The 21,494-nt window shown below is 38.7% G+C and overlaps 1 protein-coding gene across 3 annotated transcripts in view; it reads left to right on the top strand.

Annotated features, from left to right (window-relative positions):
* The first annotated feature begins 2,896 nt into the window (after positions 1-2,896).
* klhdc3 (kelch domain containing 3) overlaps positions 2,897-21,494 on the top strand; it is a 52,837-nt gene continuing 34,239 nt past the window's right edge. Inside the window, exons 1-7 of one of the 3 annotated variants that reach the window (XM_057849182.1) lie at positions 2,897-3,254; positions 10,343-10,573; positions 11,899-12,075; positions 16,411-16,526; positions 16,743-16,814; positions 17,157-17,370; positions 18,480-18,566. In XM_057849182.1, the coding sequence (XP_057705165.1) occupies positions 10,420-10,573; positions 11,899-12,075; positions 16,411-16,526; positions 16,743-16,814; positions 17,157-17,370; positions 18,480-18,566 (820 nt within the window). In that variant the 5' untranslated portion in view covers positions 2,897-3,254; positions 10,343-10,419. Of the gene's footprint in view, positions 3,255-9,052; positions 9,449-10,342; positions 10,574-11,898; positions 12,076-16,410; positions 16,527-16,742; positions 16,815-17,156; positions 17,371-18,479; positions 18,567-21,494 lie in introns of those variants that run through there. The other 2 variants (XM_057849181.1, XM_057849180.1) reach the window with 2 other exon arrangements.

Here is a 21,494-nt window from a genome sequence, read left to right on the forward strand (position 1 = left end):
ATAGCTATGCAAAATAATACTCTACTCACGCATTAAGTTTAGCTCAACAAATACACTAGATGGCAATATTTAGTTACAATATACAACTTATCAAAATTACTATAACTTGTACTCACATTTATCTTTTAAGAATTACAAGTCTTTCTATCCGTGGATCCCTTTCACAGAAAGATTGTTCATGTTAATGCTGTCTTGTGGATTTATTGTTATAATAAACAAATACAGTACTTATGTATGTATGTATGTTGAATGTATATATCCGTCTTGTCTTATCTTTCCAGTCCAACAATAATTTACAGAAAAATATGGCATATTTTAGAGATGGTTTGAATTGCGATTAATTGCGATTAATTACGATTAATTAATTTTTAAGCTGTGATTAACTTGATTAAAAATTTTAATTGTTTGACAGCCCTAATAATATGACATGGATATGAAGATTAATTTGACATTTAAATTTAGGGGAAATACATTCATTCATTTATCTTCCAAGCCACTTATTGTCACAGGGGTTGCTTTATCCTATCCCAGATAAATGTGCCAATAACAGGACACAAGGAAACAAACAACCAATCATGTGCGCGTTCACATCCAAAGACAATTTGGAGTTCATAATCAGCTTGCCATGCGTGTTTTTGGGATGTGGGAGGAACCGGAGTACCCAGAGACAGGGTCGTGCAGAGTGCTCATAGATCAAAGGGGCACATGAACAAGTATATAATGCACCGTACGACAACATACAACATAACTTCCAGTTTAACCAGTTTTACAGTATAATTGACTGTGACAGGGTGGGGGAATAGTCAATAGAAATCAACACTGTCATCAAAACTTTCTGGCTGTTACTCAGTCTTTGCCTCTTTTCTTCCTTCAACCTCTACATCAAAACTTCCTTCCTCAACTTGTTGTTTATCTGAAAACAAACCACATCAGATGTTCACTGAGCCACCATCAGCGCAGTATTTTCAAAACGATTATTTCATTGCTATCCATATTTGACTAGTACCTAATAATTAATGAAGTAATGAGATAAAATGTTATAGAAATATAACACTGTAATCATGTTCATAATTGTTGTATTTTATACCTGAATATACTTGCAAACTGGGTTATTCTTACCAATTGTGCTCTGCAGCTGATGAGGGATCCATTGCCTTTAGCAGCCTCGTCCAGCTTTTTTTTTTTTTAATCCCTCAACCTCCTTTCTTAATGAGGCATGTCTACATAATGAAATATAAATCTTAAATTTAAAAAAAATCATATTCCCCGGTGACTTTTACTTTTAAAGCTTTCTTCATTTCTTTCTCGACAGGCTCGAAGTGAGGCGCGCACCTCTATCCGAGAGCCTGCTGCTTAATTTGACTGAACATGGCAAACCTGCCAGTGGCCCCCCCGCCTCGCGCACGCCGGCCATGGCTGGCTATCGAAGTCCCAGCGGAGTGCCGCAACAGGGACACAATCGGCAGCCGGTGTTCTGTCAAATTTTGCTCCCAAAGCTTTTGTGGCGGTGAAAAAGCTCTTTTACATTCAGCGGGCTCTCTATGTTATCCAAATGTGCTAAATAAACTAGTTACATCATAAACATACAGTGGGGAGAACAAGTATTTGATACACTGCCAATGGGTTTTCCCATTGACTGTGTATCAAATACTTGTTCTCCCCACTGTACATGTGTAACACAAAAGTAGCGTGAATTAATGCTTAACAACACGGCGAAGTCGTTAACTGTGAGAGAGCGGGGTGCAGTTGTTGTGTGCAGCTAACATGGTAGGATGTGTCTGAGGAGAACTTTTCTACATGTCCTTCCATGATCAAACTTAAGTAAATATTCCTTTCTTTAAAGAAAGTTTGTAGTGTTTACTTTGGAATCGCTCCATTCGCGGCCATTTTTAACGTTACGCGCATGCGCAGAACCCAAAGTTGCAATTTTTAATGGGTTGCAAAATTTGTCAGAACACCGGCCTCCGCGCTGGAGCGCGTGTGTGACATCGGGGTCCCACCGGAGTGTTGCGATGTGATGCGGAAGCCACGGGGCTGTTACTCGGCGCCCCAGTGTGGAGGCCAGTGGGGTAGCCGACGAGTGGCCCGACACTAGCCGAGCCAGCAAGCGAGTGGGTGTGCAGGGGGGAGGGGTTATGCGGCGACTTGCTAGCAGCAAGCAGACGGCGTTTTTTTTTTTTTTTAAGTTGTTTTCGATGTTCAAGTAAAGTACTCGGTGGCGCGCCTGCACAGTCGGCCAGCAGACACTTACACACAAACAAAAAAAGCCAAGTCAAAAGGGGCACTTTGGGCACGTAGGGGCAAAGGGGCAGGTGCTCAAGCACCCTCCCTCTGCACGTGCCTGCCCAGAGAAAACCCACACAGGCGTGGGGAGAGCATGCAAACTCCACAAAGGAACAGTGGCGCCACCAGGGGGTGGACAGGGGTGGCCGTAAATTTGTTGGCCACCCCGCTTGCCAGTATATCGTTAGATTGTTGTAGCATCAGTTATGCATTTCATCCCAAATGCACAGCCAGGACTATAGATTATGGACTATGCACATTAAATCAGGGGTCCCCATCTGACGGCATTTAATACCGTGCCGCACAGAAATAATATTTTATTAACGACCACATTCTGGACGAATTAACTTTGGCCTGTGCCCCTGCTTAACACATCAATATCCCTGTCTACACTAGATATAATACTACAGTATAGATTAGAATGCCGTCATAGAAATCCATTGATTGGACTGCAAGCAGTACATCTTGTTTTGTATATATAATATATCTATGTCCGTTTGTCCTCCATAATAACGTATGACTAGGCCCCCGGGGGCAGCACATTTGTTCCCCCACATTAGCGAAAATGACTGGAAAACAGACGCCTTTGGAGAGATTTTTTACGGCGAAAAAGGGCACCTGACTAGCCAGAAGATGAGCCTACAACCTTGAAGACTCACGAACTGTGAAGGAGTGGATTCGTGACCCGTTTGTGAATAAACTGAGTGATTCGAGCATGTCTGTGCAACAGGACGATCAGCTTGTAGAGATCGCAAATGATGGCGACCTTAAATGTACATTTGAGACAAAGTCATTCCGGAATATCCTGACAGCGCTACGAAAACACTGAAAACCTTGCTACGCATCTTTGTAAAGCGGGCTTCTTCATTCATGCTTAACGACACGGCGAAGGCATTCATGGTGAGAGAGCGGTGTGCAGCTAACATGGCAGGATGGGTCTGAGGAGAACTTTTGTCCATCCACTATCAAACGTAAGTCATTATTCCTTTCTTTAAAGAAAGTTTGTTGTGTTATTTGGAATCGCTGCAGTCGCAGCCATTTTTAATGTTAAGCGCATGCGCAGAACCGAATAGTTGCAGTTTTTGATGGGTTGCAAAATTTGTCAGAACACCGGTCCGTGAAAAAAGATACAAATCACACCAGTCCGTGTTGCAAAAAAGGTTGGGGACCCCTGCATTAAATCATTAGTAACATCAAATATTACACAATACACCAAAGTATATCAGTAGCCGTGTCCTTAAGTATTTCTGATAGTTTTCCCCTGACCTTTTTACTGCGATAATATAATAAATACCTGAAATTATGGCTTTTTGGTGTGCCACCCCAAGATTTTAAGTGGCCCCATCTGGCCACCCCTATGAAAAACTTCTGGAGGCGCCACTGCACAGGAAAGCCAGACCCACAAGTGAACCAACAATCTCAGAAATGCGAGGTGGACGGGCTAACCACCGTGCCACGTTGTGAAATATGTCATAAGTTAATTTAACTTTTATCATAACAATTATAATCATATTCAAAACATATGATCATGATTTCTGGTTATATTGGGCCAACAGGAAGGCCTTGACAGGCAACCACTGGGGTTTACAGTAACTGTGGGAATGCCTCAGTATCATTTCCCAGATCATTAAGAAAAATGAGGCTTACGTATAACGGGTCAAGCAAAATGCAAGTGACCCAGACATGATTGTTACGCTTGCCACATCCCCAGTTTTTTGGGATTTCTTCCAGGCAATAACATCATCTAACTGCAATTGTGTAATATCAACAGTGTGAGAAAGTACCGGTACTGCTGTGTAGACAGGTTTTGGGAAGCTTGAGTGATCACGGTTTGTATAAGCTTCTTTGTGTGTATACTACTCTCACGATTGCGACAGCTCTTTATTTATGTAGACTCGGTCTTATTCACCTAAGATTTTATAGCTCTCCATCTTTTTTGCCTGTGTCTACTATTTATATATATTAATCACCAATTTGAGTTCAAAGTAGCAGCTTTTGGCAGCTGTCACTGTGCACAGTCTGGCCATTGTGCATGTCATGCAGCTGGCATCGGGACAAAATGCCTGCACACAACAAATCCATTAAAGCACCCCTAAAGAGGATCAAACTGAGTAGTGATGCTGGCAAGTCCATGGCAGCTGTAATGTTTTCTCAGTGCCATAATCCTTGGACAAGTCTCTACTTTCACAACAGCCTGAACCTTTGAAACAAGGTTGATAAGTCTAAACCCAACCCTTTGTAATCCAATACTTTGTAAAGTCAAAGTGCCAAAATGTCTTCAGATGCCTTGTTTAATGCTTCACAATCCATGTTAAAGGCAAATAAAGTGCTACTTTGTGTTCATGCTAATTAATTAATTGGCCAAAAGCAAAATAAGGAGACACGAATACCAGTCCTGATAAAATCAGTGATTCATTTCATTAGCCATTAGAGTTAAAGGAAAAGGTATGAGGTAATGCTGCATAATGGGAGCAGTGTAAGAAAAATGCTACACTAGCTAGGGAATAACACAACCCTTCCATTATGAACTTTCTCTGAGGTTATCAAATGTGTGTAAAGTCTAGAATAAACTGTACTCTAATATTGTTAGCTCCATGATTGATGCTTGGCGTAGTCTATATTACTGGCACAATTTTTAATGACTAGCTAAAATGGCATGCTCAAGAGTGTGGTGGTGTGTGCAAGTGTGTGATCTAGCTGGAGCTTCTGCTCATGTTTTGCCCAGTACCAGAAGAGGTGTTATGTTACAAGCTACAACTACTCAGTAATAATTGAAATCCTACCATTCTGCTAAATTTATGCACAAATATGAATTGGTGAGCGCCCTCTACTGATTGTGATGAATAACACTTATGTTACTTCATACCCTGAAACAGGCCTTTTTCTTCAGATACAGTATTTGTTTCAAATGACTTTGTGATTTTCTACATTTAAGATAATTCCTGGGGGGAAAAAAACAAAAACAAAAAAAGACTGAGAATTGTGTAGTACTCAGTTTCTGAGTTGGCATTATGGTAATCCACTTTTCACCATTAGTTATCAGTCACTATATTTTTACAGTCATCACCTCCTGTTCATGTCTTGTGTGTTGGTGTGTTGATGAGATCAGTTGTTACGGCATCCGACGCTGATTTAACATGTTGAATAAGGTGAACAGTTCTTAAATTTCAAAAAAAGAAAAAGAAAAAAGAGTGCTTAAACTAATACTACACAAAAAAAAAAATATATATATATATATATACATATATACACACACACACACACACACACACACAAATATATATATATATATATATATATATATATATATATATATATATATATATATATATATATATATATATATATATATATATATATATATATATATATATATATATATATATATATATATATATGGTGGAAAACACTCAGGGGACTTGAAGTTCTGGTGGAAAACACTCAGGGGACTTGAAGTTCTGCTCTGAAACCCCCAATTTGGCCAAATTTCAAAATTGTCCGATATGCATGTGTGATGCATCATTGGAAAGCTTAAAATCTCAATTTTCTGGGGGAAGAAAAATTTTGGACAGGAGGGAATTAAAAAAAAAAAAAAAAAGTTTTTTAAACAGCAAAACCCTATCTGGAGGTGAGAGCACGCAAGAGCTGAATTACAGACGCCATGACTTTAACAAGATGTTATCGCGTACTTACCTTGTTTTGATCCAAAAACTCTATGTCGCATGTATCACTGAGGGTCAAGACACAGCTGTGAAAGGCCACAGCCGGATTTTGGGGGGATTTTATGGGTGAAACATGGTAATATAACAAGGGTCGCCCTTTTAAACGTTTTTTCAATTTTTCTTTTTTTGGAGCGATTATATATCATCTAACATATCAGGGAAAATGCGACGGTAACAAAAAAATACAATTTAGCGATAGTTATGAGGTAGATATCCGTGACTTTTTTTATAGATGACATTTTTTTCATTGTGACGTAATTTGTTTAAAAGTTTAAAATATGCGAGTGAATAATTTTTTTAAAGTCTTTTTTTTTTTTTAAACAAAATATTAGACATCAATTAATGATTCTAAGCTAAAAATGACAGACATTTTGAATAGTAGATATAATTACCTTGTTTTCATAGCTGGGTTGTTGAAACAAAAACGGTTGCGCGACGTCTGTAAACGGGGGTTTCCAGGGTAAAACGGGCAAATTAAAAATAGTTCGGGGGCTTAAAGCGCCATGAATCTGCTATGGCAGCATATAGACATATTGTTCTATCAAACACAACAGTGGTTTTGGTTTAAAATATAGCAGTTTCTTTTAAAGAGGAGTGCAAGAGCAGAAACTGCTTTTTCAGTCTTGTCTGTGTTTTATATTCATATATAAATATATATATACAGAGGTTGCGCTAGACTTTTTCGTTGTCTGTCATTTTGACTGACAGGGTCATAAAAATCCGGTCATAATATATTTTTACCCGTCACTTAAATTTTTAAAATGATGATAATGACATTGTGGTGACCCTTTGTTTGGCATAATTCACCTTCCGTACTTGTGTGTCCATTTGGCCGGGCGCGTTACCGGTGTAGGTTCAAGCGCCTACACCGGCTACGACAGTCACGTGACAGAGACACTTAAGAGCTGCTCTCGGTCCCCTCACTATCCACTCGCTCTCGCTATATGATTGGCCGAAGAGTCGAAATGCTCTCCCGTGAAATGCCTGTTTAAAAATGTTCCCGTTGTTACTTCTTGCGTTCGCTTATAAGTGCCCATTTAAAAAGGAAAAGCAGAGCGTATTATTAACAAATGTTAAAGTTGTATAATCATATAGCGAGAATAAGAAACGTCACTGAGGCCCCAGTAAGTAGGTAGCCTACCATATGTAGCATATGGAACAATGAAATTAACAGTTCACCTGCTGTGGCCTGAACGTAGTCTCACACTTTCCTCCTGGTGCGCATGGACTTGAATTGCGTGCCCGCTTGTGCAGTCCCTGTTTTTTCACCTCTTTTATCAACACCATCGTCGTTTTGGGGCTTTTTGAAGAAACTTCGGACACTCAGTTGCCTTGACATTTTTTCAGAGTAAGGCCAACGACGTCATGCATCAAGAGAGACAATAGCTAATTAATATGCTCACTCGCCACCCTGTGGTCTGGGGTGTGAATTGCAACCGGTCAAAATGACGGATGGACTTGTTTTTTCCGTCACCGTTTTAAAAAATTGGTCAACGACGGAAAATATTCGGTTAACGCGACCCCTGTATATATATATATATATATATATATATATATATACACACACTCACCGGCCACTTTATTAGGTACACCTGTCCAACTGCTCGTTAACACTTAATTTCTAATCAGCCAATCACATGGACATGGATCCATCCTGCCTTGTATCAACGGTTCAGGCTGGTGGTGGTGGTGTAATGGTGTGGGGAATATTTTCTTGGCACTCTTTGGGCCCCTTGGTACCAATTGAGCATCGTTGGAACGCCACAGCCTACCTGAGTATTGTTGCTGACCATGTCCATCCCTTTATGACCACAATGTACCCAACTTCTGATGGCTACTTTCAGCAGTATAATGCGCCATGTCATAAAGCTGGAATAATCTCAGACTGGTTTCTTGAACATGACAATGAGTTCACTGTATTCAAATGGCCTCCACAGTAACCAGATCTCAATCCAATAGAGCATCTTTGGGATGTGGTGGAACGGGAGATTGGCATCATGGATGTGCAGCCGACAAATCTGCACTGTGTGATGCCATCATGTCAATATGGACCAAACTCTCTGAGGAATGCTTCCAGCACCTTGTTGAATCTATGCCACGAAGAATTGAGGCAGTTCTGAAGGCAAAAGGGGGTCCAACCCGTTACTAGCATTGTGTACCTAATAAAGTGGCCGGTGAGTGTATAATTATAATTTTTTTTTTTTTTTATTTAAATTACATAACAAAACAGTAAGTGACCCTTAAATCTAATAACTGATTGGCGACATCTTCAAACAAAGCTTTCCTGTAATTGGACAGATATGCAAAATGACCTGGATGATGAGAATTGGAATATTCCTCCTCTTTACCTAACCATTGCAGTTCAGCAAGCTTTAATCTGCATCCTGGTCGGAATAAACAACTTTTTTTCTGATCTGGATTGACTCGGCCAGTAGAGTGCTTAAAGAATAGTAAAATAAAAAGCGAACAAGTTAATCCTGTTGGGAACAATTAACATTCTCAGAAGCAATGCCTTAAACAGCATACTTAAAGTAGCTGTGAACCGGAATAGTGAGTACTAGTCTCACTCAGAGACTACATATATAAAGCTAGATATCTTTTGCTTACTGTGAGCCTACGGAGTCGGGCGTTGTCACTCGTCAGCCATTTTGCATCGGTACCATTAGCTAAACATAAAGTACATGGATATTGTATTTCGAATAGCTGTTGATTTCTCGATTCTCAACGACTTGGTGAATCATGATTGCCAGAGATGCAGTAATTTCCTTGTATATATATATATATATATAAGTTGTTAAAAAAAAAAAAAAAAAATGAGCCTGAATCATAGCCACATTAATATGGGTTCATAAACAAGTCAAGAATTCAGCAAATTAGGAGTGTTTTAGTGGAGAAAATCCCTCATCCTACGTACGCTGCCACAGCTGTTTTCCGACGCAAGATGGCCGGCATTTGCATACGGCGCCAACTTCACATAGATATTTACCCTTATATATGATATTTAGGTGATTGACAGCTCTGTCCTGAGTGACGCGATAGGGGGCGCACGCTCCCCATGCCAACACGTCACAAGGTCCCCTGCCTGTGTCCATAAACATCAGCTATCCGCCTCCCACCCTGGTCCAAGGTAGCTCTACTGTAACTCTGATAATATTTAGAACATAATGACTGTTTTGGCGTCAACCGACCAACCAGGTTTTATATGCAAATAACCTTCGCTGTCGTAACTCGTGTTATTTTCTAGCCGGTTCACGGCACCGCGCTAAACAAGGTACCGTAGAGTAGCTTTAGCCTAGCTGACTTGGAAATAGTCTCACTAATGTGGTGACAAGATAACGATAAGATCTTCTGAAGTGGCTGTGACCACCCTGCTGCCATTCAGAGAATCGTCGTTAGGGAGCTTCTTTGAAAGCTAACGAGCTGGAGGAAGAGGCTGTCTAAAGGTAGGAGTGAAAATGTCCAGTTTCTCAGATTCTAGTGAGCTAACAATGTCCATCCCAAATCAGCTACATGATCTGTTTTGACACCTTGCATTGAGCGCCTATTTCGCCACGCCTTCAAGAGATCATTGTACTCACTAAGAATATGACAACTCATAAGGTGTACTCGTTGTAGTACGAATCCAATGTTGCCTTGACTTGCCTGTACTATGTGCCAGGATGTGTATTCACTCAGGACTTTTATACAGGATATGTGATGAAGTAAAAGAATCGTTGCCTAGATCTGGTGTCACCCTCTGATATGGGGGGCCTCAAAATAGAAAAGGTCGCTTAGGGATTTATTTATAAGAGCAAACAAAGGTTGGAGGTCCATGAGAAAGTGGGTCATTGGAACAGGATAGGGAGAGACTACTGAGTGGTTGCTGCAAATGCTTTGCTGTAATAGCTCTCCCCTTGGGGCGGCATTCCTGACAGCTCTGAGGGAGTGAGTTCGGATCTGGGCTTTGGCCTTACTGTGTAGCGTTTGGATGGTATTCCCATGTTTGCGTGGGGTTCCTCTGGGTAACCCCATTCAATTCCAGATCCATTCCAGAATTGAACTCTAAATTTGCCACCATGCCAGACATCATGTGCTGGCTGTGCTGCGGTCTCGTTGAAGCCCATATCAATATTTCCTAATCACTGTTACAGGCCGCTCATTAGTTTGTCATGCAAGATTTTCAATTTAATTCAAATCCTAAAAAAATACAACTATAAATCGAAGCACTATTGTGTCATAACCCAATCAAAGTGGCTACACCTACTCCCCATCTGTCTGCTCACTAATATTCCCTTGACCTTGGTGGATCTCGCTGTTGCCATGCAAGTTTCCTTTAACTCCTCTTTTTGTGTTCACAGGTTTAATGGTGGGCATTTGCCCGATGGGGTCGTAGCAGGGGACGAAGTGATTGACTTCAGAGCTGCAGGCCAGTGGAATGTTGCGTTGGTCGGTCCACCTTGAAGGAGGGCCACGGAGAGTCAATCATGCTGCTGTGGCTGTGGGGCACAAGGTGTACACCTTTGGAGGCTACTGCTCCGGGGAGGACTATGAGACAATACGTCAGATTGACGTGCATGTTTTCAACACTGGCAAGTTATAATGTGTTTAAACCCAAGGCTTGTATTTGTCACACTTATTTATTATGTGACATATTAAGGAGTTCAAATTGTCAAGTTTTTTCCCTACTGCAAATGAGTAGTTTTGTAATACAGTGATCCGTCGTTTTTCGCGGTTAATGGGGAAAATCCTCCGAGTGGAGGTGGAACTTATTTACATTAAATAAATATGGGGCGACGTGTCTAATGTCAGATTTAACAGCATTGGAAAGAGATACATAGAAGACATGTTTTCCCCTTTTTTTCTCAAAGTAAAATTTAAAAGATGTATATTTTAATACCGTATTGGCCCGAATATAAGACGGACCTGATTATAAGACGACCCCCTCTTTTTCGGGACTCAAGTTTGAAAAAAGACTTTTTGAACACCAAATTAATTTTTATATAGAAAATAATTATAGTACATCTGAAACAAATGATTATAGCAATATATTATATAAAATCACCATCAAATGTGATCTGATCTTTGTCAAAATCACACAGATGAAAAAACTGTCTGCTTTAACTAAATTCAACCATTTATAGGTTTTCATATTTTAAAAGGATAGTATGCAAACAATGACTGAAGGGGGAAAAATAACTAATTGAACCATCACATTTATTATTTTGTGCCCAACCGACCCCCCCCCTCCCTTCCACGCCTTTGGCAGCAATAACTTCAACCAGATGCTTCCTGTAGCAGCAGATCGTTCTGACACATTATTCAGGACTAACCTTGGCCCATTCTTATCTACAAAACTGCTGTAGTTCAGTCAGATTCCCGAGATGTTCCTGAGGTGTTACCTGAGAAACATTGCAATAAAATAATGCAAACTGGTTAAACTTGAGAGTAGCTGAGATCTGTCATGACAGAACATTACTCCTCAAGTTCAACATTCGCTTCAATGATATCTGGGGCCATCTAGCGTCTTGAATGGGTATAATGTCTAGACCGCGAATATAAGACGACCCCCACTTTATGTCTTACTTCAATGCAAAAAAACACCGTCTTATATTCGGGCCAATACGGAATGGTTTTTAAGCACTGGAAATGTAACAATTATGAATAAATGAGATATATATATATAAAAGAAAACAATGATTTGTTCATGTATACATGCATGTTTCTTAACACTTGTAAATAAAATACTGTATTTTTTAATTTTTTTATTATCATTGTTTTTTTAAATCTGCAATCGACGAGGGCGCGAAGTTTGAAGCGTGATATAGCGAGGGATCACTGTGTTAGAGAAGCAATGGAAACTGAAGTAACACAATGGTGTAGTTGTTATTTATTTAAAAACTCTTTCATGCCACAGTGTCCATGCGCTGGATGAACTTGTCCCCAATGAGGCCAGTGACACATGACCGTGCTCCTGAAGTGCCATACATGCGTTATGGTCACACAGCAGTGCTTCTGGATGAAACCATTTACTTATGGGGGGGACGCAATGACACAGAGGGTGCCTGCAATGTGCTGTATGCGTTTGATGTCAGTAAGTAGACAACACTTACAATGTGTATCTAAACGTTTCTGTACGGCTAATGTGTAACTTCCTTGATGGTATTGCTGTTGATCAGAGGTGGGTAAAGTAGCCAAAAATTTTACCCAAATAAGAGTAGCGTTACTTCAAAATAATATTACTCAAGTCAGAGTTAAAGTAATCATACAAAAAATGTACTCAAGTACAAGTAAAAAAGTATCCATTAAAAAGTACTCAAGTAATGAGTAACATTTTGAGTAACTTTATTTTTGTTAAATTTTTTTAAACAATGTACAAAAACCCATTACATAACCGCATTAAGCCAAATAAACAATAATAATAAAAAAATAAAATTAAATTAAAGAGAGAAAAAAAACAGTAACGAAGCATTATTCTTCCAAAGAGCACTAGTGCCCTGCCCTCTAGTGGAGAAAATCATTCCTAGTTTGAATAGTGAATACTGTAGTTCCTTCATAGTTACTATTATTAAATTAAAAGGATCATATCTCCAGTTTTCTGTGGTCACTTGGTGCCAAAAAAAAATTGGGTTTTAAATCCGCACTTTCGATTCATGTTGAGGGCAGCACACAATGTCAAACACCTAATTTGTTACGGTGCTTTACAAAACCGGCTTGAACAGGCTTGCGTGATAATAGAATGACAACCTTGCGTCTGATTAGTGTAATAGAGTCATGTGATTATTGTTGCGACTTCTCATTGGTGAAATTAGTAGCGCTACTCTTGGCAATAGCATCGCGAGCAAAAAAAAAAAAAAAATTAATAGGTGGAATAAAGAGAAAAAATGTAACGACACTTGTGTAGCCCAAAGTAGCGGAGTAAGAGTAGCGTTTTTTTCTCCACAAATCTACTCAAGTAGTAGTAAAAAGTTTGGCTTAGTAAAACTACTCTTAGAACATTTTTTTTCTCCAAACGTTACTCAAGTAAATGTAACGGAGTACATGTAACACATTACAACACACCTCTTCTGTTGATGATTTAAAAACTATCAGGAGTGTCGTTTTTGTTATACTTTAAAAAATCCATCCATCCATCCATCCATCCATTTGATTTACCGTATACAGGACTGTCTCAGATAATTAGAATATTGTGGTAAAGTTCTTTACTTTCTGTAATGCAATTAAAAAAACAAAAATGTCATACATTCTGGATTCATTACACATCAACTGAACTATTTCAAGCCTTTTATTATTTTAATATTGCTGAATTTGGCTTACAGCTTAAGAAAACTCAAAAATCCTATCTCAAAATATTAGAATATCATGAAAAAGTATACAAGTAGGCTATTCAACTAATCACCTGAATCATCTAATTAACTCGAAACACCTGCGAGGGTTTCCTGAGCCTTAAAAACACTCAGCTTGGTTCAGTAAACTAAATCACAAGTATGGGGAAGACTGCTGATCTGACTGCTGTCCAGAGGACCATCATTGATACCCTCCATCAGGAGGGTAAGACACAAAAAGAAATTTCTCAAAGAGCAGGCTGTTCACAGAGTGCAGTTTCAAAGCATATCCACAAAAAGTCTGTTGGAAGGGAAAAATGTGGCCGGAAACGCTGCACAACCAAGAGAGATGACCGCAGCCTTAACAAAATTGTGAAGAAGAGCCGCTTCCAGAATTTGGGGGAGCTTCAAAGACAGTGGGCTGAAGCTGGAGTCCAGGTATCAAAAGCCACAGTTCACAGACGTGTCCGGGAAATGGGCTACAATAGCCGTATTCCCATGGTCAAGCCACTTCTGAACTCAAGACAACGGAAGAAGCGTCTGACTTGGGCTATGGAGAAGAAGCACTGGACAGTTGCAGAGTGGTCCAAAGTCCTCTTTTCAGACGAAAGCAAGTTTTGCATTTCATTTGGAAGTCAAGGCGCCAGAGTCTGGAGAAAGGCTGGAGAGGAGCAAAATCCAAGTTGCTTGAAATCCAGTGTGAAGTTCCCACAGTCAGCAATGGTTTGGGGAGCCATGTCAGCTGCTGGTGTTGGTCCACTGTGTTTCATCAAGTCCAGAGTAAATGCAACTGTGTACCAAGAGATTTTAGAGCACTACATGCTTCCATCTGCTAAAAAGCTCTATGGAGATGAGGATTTCATTTTCCAGCATGATCTGGCACCTGCCCACAGTGCCAAAACCACCAGTAACTGGTGCACTGACCATGGCATCACTGTCCTTGATTGGCCTGCTAATTCCCCTGACCTGAACCCCATTGAGCATTTGTGGGGTATAGTTAAGAAGAAGATGAAAGACACCAGACCTACAAATGCAAATGAGCTGAAGGCCGCTATCGAAGCATCCTGGGCATCAATAACACCTCAGCAATGCCACAGGCTGATTGCCTCCATGCCACGCCGGATTGATGCAGTAATCCGTGCAAAAGGATTCCCAACCAAGTACTGAGTGCATCAATGGACATTTTCAAATGTTTGATTTAGTTTTGCTGTTATAAAATTATTTTTTTACTTGGTCTGAGGAAGTATTCTAATTTTTTGATATAGGATTTTTGAGGTTTCTTAAGCTGTAAGCCAAAATCAGCAATATTCAAATAATAAAAGGCTTGAAATAGTTCAGTTGATGTGTAATGAATCCAGAATGTATGACATTTTTGTTTTTTTAATTGCATTACAGAAAGTAAAGAACTTTATCACAATATTCTAATTATCTGAGACAGTCCTGTACACTGGCGTTTAAGTTGCAGTATTTTTAGCCAAAATTTTCACCCAAAAATGCGAGTGCGACCTGTACATCCGATATGTTGTCCTAACTTTGACCATTGCTCAATTTAGACAGTCATGAAACTGAAAAAGCATGCAACACAGAATTTGCTACGTACGTTAACTATACAGACATGATACTACCGTTACCTTACTACCAGTACCGTACTTTTGAACAAAATTTGCCCCGGAAAAAAGACCAACATTACGGCCGAATCTGCAACTTTGTCTTGCAGCTATCTCATGGAGGTTGATTTGTGTGTTTATTATTAAATCAAAAAAAGTTGCTTCAATCAAAATATATATTTTCAAAGAAAAAGTCACTTCAATCAAAAAAAAGTGTTTCAGTGCAAAAATAAATTGGAAATTCAATGTATTTGAAAATTATTTTTCTTTGATTGAATTTTTTTTTTTTTTTTTAATTTAAGTCAAGTTTTTTTTATTGAAACAAATTTTTTGATTGAAGTGGATAGGACATTAGTGTCTTTATTATTCAATCAAAAAATAAGTTGCTTCAAACAACAACATATATATTTTCAAAAGAAAGATCACTTCAATCAAAAATTTAAAAAAATGTAATCATAGAAAAAAAGTTTTTGAATGCGAAAAAATATTTGAGACTATTATTTGAGAAAGTTTTCAAATACTTTTTTGAGTTTCAAATTTATTTTTGCCTTCAAACACACTTTTTTGATTGAAGTGACTTTTTCTTTGATTGAAAATATATATTTTGATTGAAGCAATTATTTTTTTAATGAATAATAAAGACACAAATCTACTTCCATACTATCTCGGCTTTCACAACAAACAATGTTGCCGAGCGACCTCAAGAGGGTGCTCTAGGAGCGCGAAAAAAGAGGAACTTGAGGGCTTCCATCCATGATGAGAAAGAGTTACCGTAAGATACAGTAGTACCTCTACATACGAAGTTAATTCTTTCCAGGACCTTGTTTGTAAGTTGAAATGGTTGCATGTCGAGCAGGATTTTCCCATAGGAATACATTATAATTCCATTAATTCATTCCACAGCCCAAAAACCTACACTAAATCCTTAATAAGTATTGCTGGTACTATTACAAATAGCAATTACACATAGCAAAACAAATAAATTATAAACAAAAATCGAAATCATATAATAATAATTCCTGTATTAATGTAACGAATCATGTTCTAACTTCTAATGTGGCGGACGTTTAATGCTGTACCTGAACGCACTGCGTGGCTGACTTGACAGAGAGAGGGACCGGTGAGTTGAGTTTACTTTCGTTTTCGATGTTTTTTTGAGAACACTGTCAACTGCGGTAGGCATTTTGTGTTGGATAAGTTGTGAAATAAATGATAAAAACGTGACGTATAATAATATTAACCCAAGTTTTTGATGTTTCAGTCATACTGGTATCGAAAATTGATCAAAAAAGTTGCCCAAAAACCCCCGTATTGTGGTGCGATCTATACGAGGGTTAACCTAGAATTCCTACTTTTTAAACCACAAAATAGGGTTACGACCTATCTGCCGGAGCGACCTATACGCGAGTATATACAGTATACGGTATATTCATTATCTAACACCAACAATGAGTGTTGGTATGATGTTGAATTGATGAATTGATTCCTGCATTGTAGATACCCACAGATGGTACACACCCAGAATTTCTGGGACAGTTCCAGGGGCAAGAGATGGCCATTCTGCCTGCGTTCTGTTGAAGGCAATGTACATATTCGGAGGATATGAACAGCTAGTGAGTTTTTCCTCATATTCAATTTCGCGTACAGTTAAAAGGCAGTATGATAAACTACTTGAAGATGAGAATTTAGTTTCAAAATGCAACGTTCTAATGTGTCCGTCTCTCTAATGTTTACTGGTACACGTGGCAGTCACATGGGGCACTATGAATTTTTGGCAAAAAGTATGAATTTCGTGTCACACAATTTAATCACTGTTGCTTATTCCTTAGGCTGACTGCTTCTCCAATGACATCCACAAATTGGACACCACTACGATGCATTGGTCTTTAATTGATGTGGCGGTGAGTTTAAAAACAAATGTCTATTTTGTCTCACTATTGTGTGAACTGGATCATTGTGTGTTAAACAAATATTTTCTATATAGTATATAAGCCTTAACTGCTATTACTAAACACTGTGATTCATCTCACAGATTTATTTTACATAGATTCACCTTCTTTTTGTTTTTTTACATTCCAACTACACCAAATTTCAGTCAAGCGCTGATTCTTCTTTGGTCACTAGTAATTAAAAATCTCCACTAGGTGGCACAATTCCCATTTAAGTTTCATCACTAATGTGAAGCAATTTTTTAAGTCGGGGCATTATTTCTTGAAATATGTTTTGTATTTCTTGCTCTCCAGGGCATTCCTGCCAGTTGGCGGGACTTCCACTCAGCGACCATCATCGGGACAAAAATGTTTGTATTTGGAGGGCGAGGAGATCGCTTTGGTCCATTTCACTCCAACAATGAGATCTACTGCAACAAGATAGAAGTATTTGATACACAGACCAGTCGTTGGCTAAGCACCCCTTCGATACAGGTGTTACCTGATGGACGCAGAAGTCACTCAGCCTGTAAGAAACTTGTCAATATGGTGTTAATATCTGTGGTATTACACTCTATTAAAACAAATACATATGGTGGAAAACACAGACAAGACTGAAAAAGAAGTTTCTGCTCTTGCACCCCTCTTTAAAAAAAACCTGTATTTTAAGCCAAAAGAACTGTTGTGTTTGATAGAACAATATGTCTATATGCTGACATAGCAGATTCATGGCGCATTAAGGCCCCGAACTGTTTTTAATTTGTCCGTTTTACCCTGAAAGCGCCCGTTTACAGACGTCGGGCAACCGCTTTTGTTTCAACCCAGCCATAAAAACAAGGGAAGTAATTATATTTATTATTCAAAATGTCTGTCATTTTTAGCTAAGAATCATAAATGTATGTCTAATATTTTGTTTAAAAAAAAAAAAAACGACTTTAAAAATGTTTCACTTGCATATTTTAAACTTTTGAACAAATAACGTCACAATGAAAAAAATGGCGTCTGTAAAAAAGTCGCGGATATTTACCTCATAACTACCAATTAATTGTATTTTTTTGTGACTGTCGCATTTTCTCCCAAATTTTAGATGATAATCGATCTTGACAAAGAAAAATTGAATTTAAAAAAAAAAGTTTAAAAGGGTAAATATATGAAAAAGAACATCTCGACCACTCCTTGATGTCTGCGATTTCTGCATCACGACCTTTGTTGTATTACCATGTTTCACCCATAAAGTCCCACAAAAATCCGGCTGTGGCCATTCACATCTGTTTCTTGACACTCGATGATACATGCTATATGGAGTTTTTGGATAGAGACAAGGTAAGTACCCGATAATACCACGTTAAAATCATGGCGTTTGTAATTCTGCTCTCGTGTGCTATCGCCTCTAGTTAGGGTTTTGCTGTTTAATTTTTTTTTTTTTTTTAAATGCCCTCCTGTTCAAAATCCCTCCCCCAGAAAATAGATTTTAAGCTTTCAAATGATGTATCACACATGCATATAAGACAATTTTGAAATGCGGTCAAATTGGGGGTCTCAGCGGAACTTCAAGTCACCTGAGTGTTTTCCGTCATATATTAATTTTCATGTTTACTAGCTGAATAGTTGCCTTGTCTTATCTATGTTTATGTGTAGTTTGTTACAAGGGAGACCTCTACATATTTGGTGGATACAATGCTGATTTGGACCAGCACTTCAACGATCTGTGGAAATTCAGTCCAGGTGATGCTTTTTAAAAATTTTTTTTTTTTTTTTTAATGAAATGCTTTTACTAATTTTGAGTCATATTTTTTCTTTATGGCTTTATACAGCTGTGGCCCTCCACAGTGATGATTATTAAAACTGTCTTTTCAAGTTTAAATTCATCTCCTTATTGAGCCTCTCCCTCATATCCTAGCTGTGAAATGTAAACAAGTTTAGTCTTATGTAGGGGTGTAACAAAATATCGAAATCGTGGTACTTTGATTCCCGAAAGGTTATTGATATGCTCTTGCCAAGAATGGATATATCGTTTTAAAAAAACAATCTATTTAGAACGTTCATTCATTTGAAACCAGAGCATTTGCAGCGAGTCTTTCTGGGTTTCTGGGCATTTACAGGTCACGTTCTATTCAATTTAGGGCATTCACAGGTCACTTCGTTTTGAGTTTGAATCGCTGCCTATTCATTTGGGGGGGATTCTTGGGTCGCTTCCTGTTCTGTAACCAAAATAAACAAGAAGTGATTCAGAAATGCTCCAAAATGAACAGCAAATGACTTGAAATGTCCCAAAATTGAACTCATTGGTTGCCATTGATCGGCATCGACGTCCAATCCTTTTGAAGTGGAAGGGATGGCAGCGAATGAACGTTCATTCATTCATTCATTCCCAGTTCAAATGGATTGGACGTCTACTAGTGATAAACCCATGCCAATTCACAACAGAAGATTGAAAGTTGCTTGTTTTTCTTTTTATTAGTTTTAGAGTATCATAGAATGATTTCCTAACCTATGTATCGATAATTGTTGTATCCGACAATCCTTATCGTGAGCCTTGTATTGCAAATCGTACCCAGAGGTTCCCACCCATAGTCTTATGTGGTGCACAGCATTATAGATCGCAGAAAGCCATTGTGCCGCTAGGTGGCAGCACTTGAATTCTAAGCCGAACTGTAAGCATGTAGTATTTTCATGGTTTAGTAACAGATACTACTGATGCTTTTGGCTGCATACATCTATGTATGTATGACAATTAAAACATTCTCATTTATTTTATTGAACTCTTTTAAGACTATCTTTGCAATAAACTAATGTGATGCTTTACTCAGGCTTTTATCCTTCCCAGCAGTGTCTCCCCTAGGAATTTTTTCATCTTTACGTTACCAGAATTGGAAAATGCTTTCAGGCAATAACTTAAGGGATAATATATTAAATATGTGAAAACATTTAATAAATTATATACTTCAAAGAGTATATTTATAGACATTTTTGATGTATTCTAATTACTTCTCGACCCCAACCATCTTCAAAGTCAAAGTGAAGAAGCATTAAGAGAAGTATAATCATTGCGCCCGCTTTTGTCAACAAAAAAATATTTTGACATTTTCATAACCTCATAGTTGTTATTTTAGTAATGAAAAGAGAAGATTGTGAAATCCGCAATGACATACTTTCCAGTGAATTTATTAAATCGTTTCGTCCTTTTGTAGAGTTGGTGTTAAGATTCGCAGAATGGAAAGGATCCTTATGCAGACACAGACACGGTGTAGCAATGAGGCAAAATGCTTTATTTGTGTCCAACACAAAAGCAGTGGAGCTTCCTGATCGGGGTAGCCGAGTGGGCGTTAGGCTCGGGAAGGAGGCAGGCGTGAAATCCGACGAGGCACGCAAGAAACGACCTGGGATGACAGCAAAAACGTCGTGAGTCGGTGATCAGAGAAATAAGAAAAGAATGCGAGATATAACTGACTTATGAAACAGACACGTTGATCGGGCGACAAGGTGGTGACGTCCATTGCTTTTAAGGAGGGCTGATTATCATCGCAATCACCTTTGGCTGCTCCACCCGTCTGACGTCCAATCTGTAATAAGAATTAAAAACACGCACACCTGCCAGAGGTGGGCCAGGGCTCAGGAGGGAGGGGCAGAGGCCGTAACAGTTGGAAGTGCTACCTTTTGAATATACTGTAACAGGTTGTAGTTTCTTTATTTTTTTTATTCATGGGCATCCAAGTACATTATGGATTAGCACAGTGCTTCTCAATTATTTTCTGTTACGCCCCCCCAAGGAAGACATAAATGTTTTGCGCCCCCCCCAAACTCTCTGCCGCCACTGTAAATAATATCATTTGTCTATAAAATTACTATATATGCGCATCTGACTAACGTGTCCTTTTTTTCTAATAAAGAAAAAAAGTAACAGATCAACTTATAATAAAGTATAACTTTATTAACATTGTTTTGTTTGTAACAGAAGACTTGACGCGCATCAGTTTGCCTGAGTAAAAAAAAAAAAAAGTCACATCCAAACTGTAAAAAATACACTCAAGGTACATTTTTGACCACTTGATACAGAAAAATAAAATGTAATAAAATCAGTAAATAATAACAAATTAAAATTGATTACAAACATTCACTCATGAGGACAATATGCCAAAAAATTTGACCAAAAAAACAAAACTGAATAAAATAAAATAAAAAAAGAGTGTCCTTGGACAGAAGGACCGTTTTTATTTTAGCTGCTCACAGTATTACTTCCTTTGCAATGGTATGGAGTTATTTGTAATGAGCATGCTAACAATGCTCACTGGTTTACTGATATAACACTGACAAAGCAGGACGACTGTTGGCAATATTCGGCACGTTTTCGCTGAAAAACAATCAAGCGGCTTATCAATGAGATTGGGGTCTAATGTCTTTAAGTGGCGTCTTAATTGATTTGGCTTCTGGCTGTCCGCTATAATTATTTTTAGACACAGTAAACAGTGGTCTTTCCTCATCACCCGCTGTATTAAAAGTCAAAGCTAAAAGGCAAACGGCACGAAAAAAGCGCATTCTCGGCGGCCGAGGTAGAACCGTAGGTGAGGGTGGTCGTCGTGACGATCCCAAGCAGAAAATAGCACTTCTCGGGCGGCGACGTGAGAACCGGACAAGACAGCGGGTCGCTCCGTG

Source organism: Corythoichthys intestinalis, chromosome 10, assembly GCF_030265065.1.
Source record: "Corythoichthys intestinalis isolate RoL2023-P3 chromosome 10, ASM3026506v1, whole genome shotgun sequence".
NCBI classification, from domain to species: Eukaryota; Metazoa; Chordata; class Actinopteri; order Syngnathiformes; family Syngnathidae; genus Corythoichthys; species Corythoichthys intestinalis.